This window comes from Austrofundulus limnaeus, unplaced genomic scaffold (assembly GCF_001266775.1).
Source record: "Austrofundulus limnaeus strain Quisiro unplaced genomic scaffold, Austrofundulus_limnaeus-1.0 Scaffold1980, whole genome shotgun sequence".
Taxonomy (NCBI): Eukaryota; Metazoa; Chordata; class Actinopteri; order Cyprinodontiformes; family Rivulidae; genus Austrofundulus; species Austrofundulus limnaeus.
Genome location: NW_013954382.1, coordinates 37,238 through 39,072, shown reverse-complemented (window position 1 = coordinate 39,072; position 1,835 = coordinate 37,238). Strand labels below are relative to the sequence as shown.

General features: G+C 37.1%; 1 protein-coding gene across 3 annotated transcripts in view; it reads left to right on the top strand.

The window, feature by feature from the left end:
• Nucleotides 1-979: 979 nt before the first annotated feature.
• The window catches only part of dcxr (dicarbonyl/L-xylulose reductase), a 27,423-nt gene continuing 26,567 nt past the window's right edge, over nucleotides 980-1,835 (top strand). The window contains exon 1 of one of the 3 annotated variants that reach the window (XM_014034127.1): nucleotides 980-1,098. In XM_014034127.1, the coding sequence (XP_013889581.1) occupies nucleotides 1,004-1,098 (95 nt within the window). In that variant the 5' untranslated portion in view covers nucleotides 980-1,003. The remainder of the gene's footprint in view (nucleotides 1,099-1,835) is intronic. The other 2 variants (XM_014034128.1, XM_014034129.1) reach the window with 2 other exon arrangements.

Below are 1,835 nucleotides of genomic sequence, written 5' to 3'. Positions count from 1 at the left end.
GAAACAGCTGAACGTCACGTGAGGTAAATATGCGCTACGTCAGAATTTATTCAGCAAACGTGTTTCCATCTCCCGTTTTGTGCAAAAACGACTTTGCGAATCATCCAAAAAACACCTCAAGCGAGCGTAAAAACTTTTTGGCTAATTGAGGATTTTTTTTTCGAATTTTGCTGTTTCCATCCGACTTTTTTTCTCATTTTTAATGCGACACTTCTAAAAGCCTTGATGGAAACACGGTTTATAACAGGTAAAATGTTTACTGTTCATGGACAGAACCCAACTTCAGCAGACCTGAACAGTCTTAACAGAATAAGAATCTGTTTCCATGTGTTTTTGTTAGCATTTAGCTTTCAGCACCATGTTTCTGTTGAACATCAAATGATTTTATTTGAACATTCTTACACAGTCAGGAGATCAAAGGACCTTTTCTTCACAGAGGACAGGATGAAGCAGTTCTTTGTGTCTCTCACACATACATCTGTGTGTTTTAAATTGTGTGTAAATAAAGCGTTTACCTTCCTGCACATCAGGGTCCCACCGCAGGTCGGTGGATAAAACTCTTAATGTTGTGTTTTTGTAAATCCTGCCACTGATGATGATGATGATGATGATGATGATGATGTTTTCAAAAAGAATAAAACTTTTCTACATTGTGAAATGTTTCAATGATGTCATTTTATGTTCCTGGAGAACTCCCTCATAATGAAAACCATCCTTAGTTACAGTCAGATAAATGGTTGAGTGTGGGGAAATGAAACATTTCTCCTGGGAGCTGAAGATTAAAGATTTATTGTGCATAAATGTTAATGTGGCTGAGCCCCACCTTCCTGCTGATTACTGATGAGGTAGTAAAACATGACGTGTGAACCTGACTTATTTAATGTAGACACTGATTAGCTGTCTGTGAGCAGCAGTAGCTTCAGGCTGCCTCTGCAGGGCAGAGCTGGGAGGTTCTTAAAGTTCGGTTCTGACCCGGAAGAAAAACACGGATTTTAGCGTCTGAATGAACCAAAGTCCACCTCCTGCAGAGACACAACAGGACTGTGAGGTCCAGGTCCACGGGCTGCAGACAGAACCGACCCGAACAACAACAGCACGGTAACAGAAAGCAGATTTATAAATTAATTGAAGTAAGGGTGCCGTGAAGGACAAAAAGGACTCAGGATGACTTCACCATAAACTGTGTGTCCTCGTTTTAACACAAAGCTTTGGATCAAATTAAAACCAGAAAATGATTTGATGTTTTTCTGTCATATGAGACATTTATTATTTACAGACTCAGTGAAATAAATAAGATTCATGTTTTAAGTGAAGTTGAACACAAACATCACGTGATGAGTGAACAGTTGTGTTTTCACTGAGTCACTAAAACAATCAAGTTTGAGTCTGACGTGTGTACATGTACACAACTCCACTGGTTCACATAATACTTTTTTAACATGCAAACTATTTATTTCTCTGGCAGAGCTGTAAAGTAACCAAGTACAAATACTTTGTTACTGTACTTAAGTAGAAATTTTGGTTATCTGTGCTTTACTTCAGTAATTATGTTTCAGCGTACTTTTTACTTTTACTTATTACATTTTTACACAATTATCTGTACTTTCTACTCACTACATTTTTTAAAAAGGTAAGAAGTAGAAAGTTGTTACTCCTGTTTTATTCTGAGTTGTTACTTATAAAAATCCTCTCCTGATAAACTGTGTCTCCTATAGAGTGAATTTAATTGTGTTTGGATAAGAAGTATAAATATGTGAGCCGTCACATCGAAACCAGGATTAAGTCCAAAAGTTGTATCAGGAGAAAAAGGCAAATATAGTGTTTTGACTAAAATG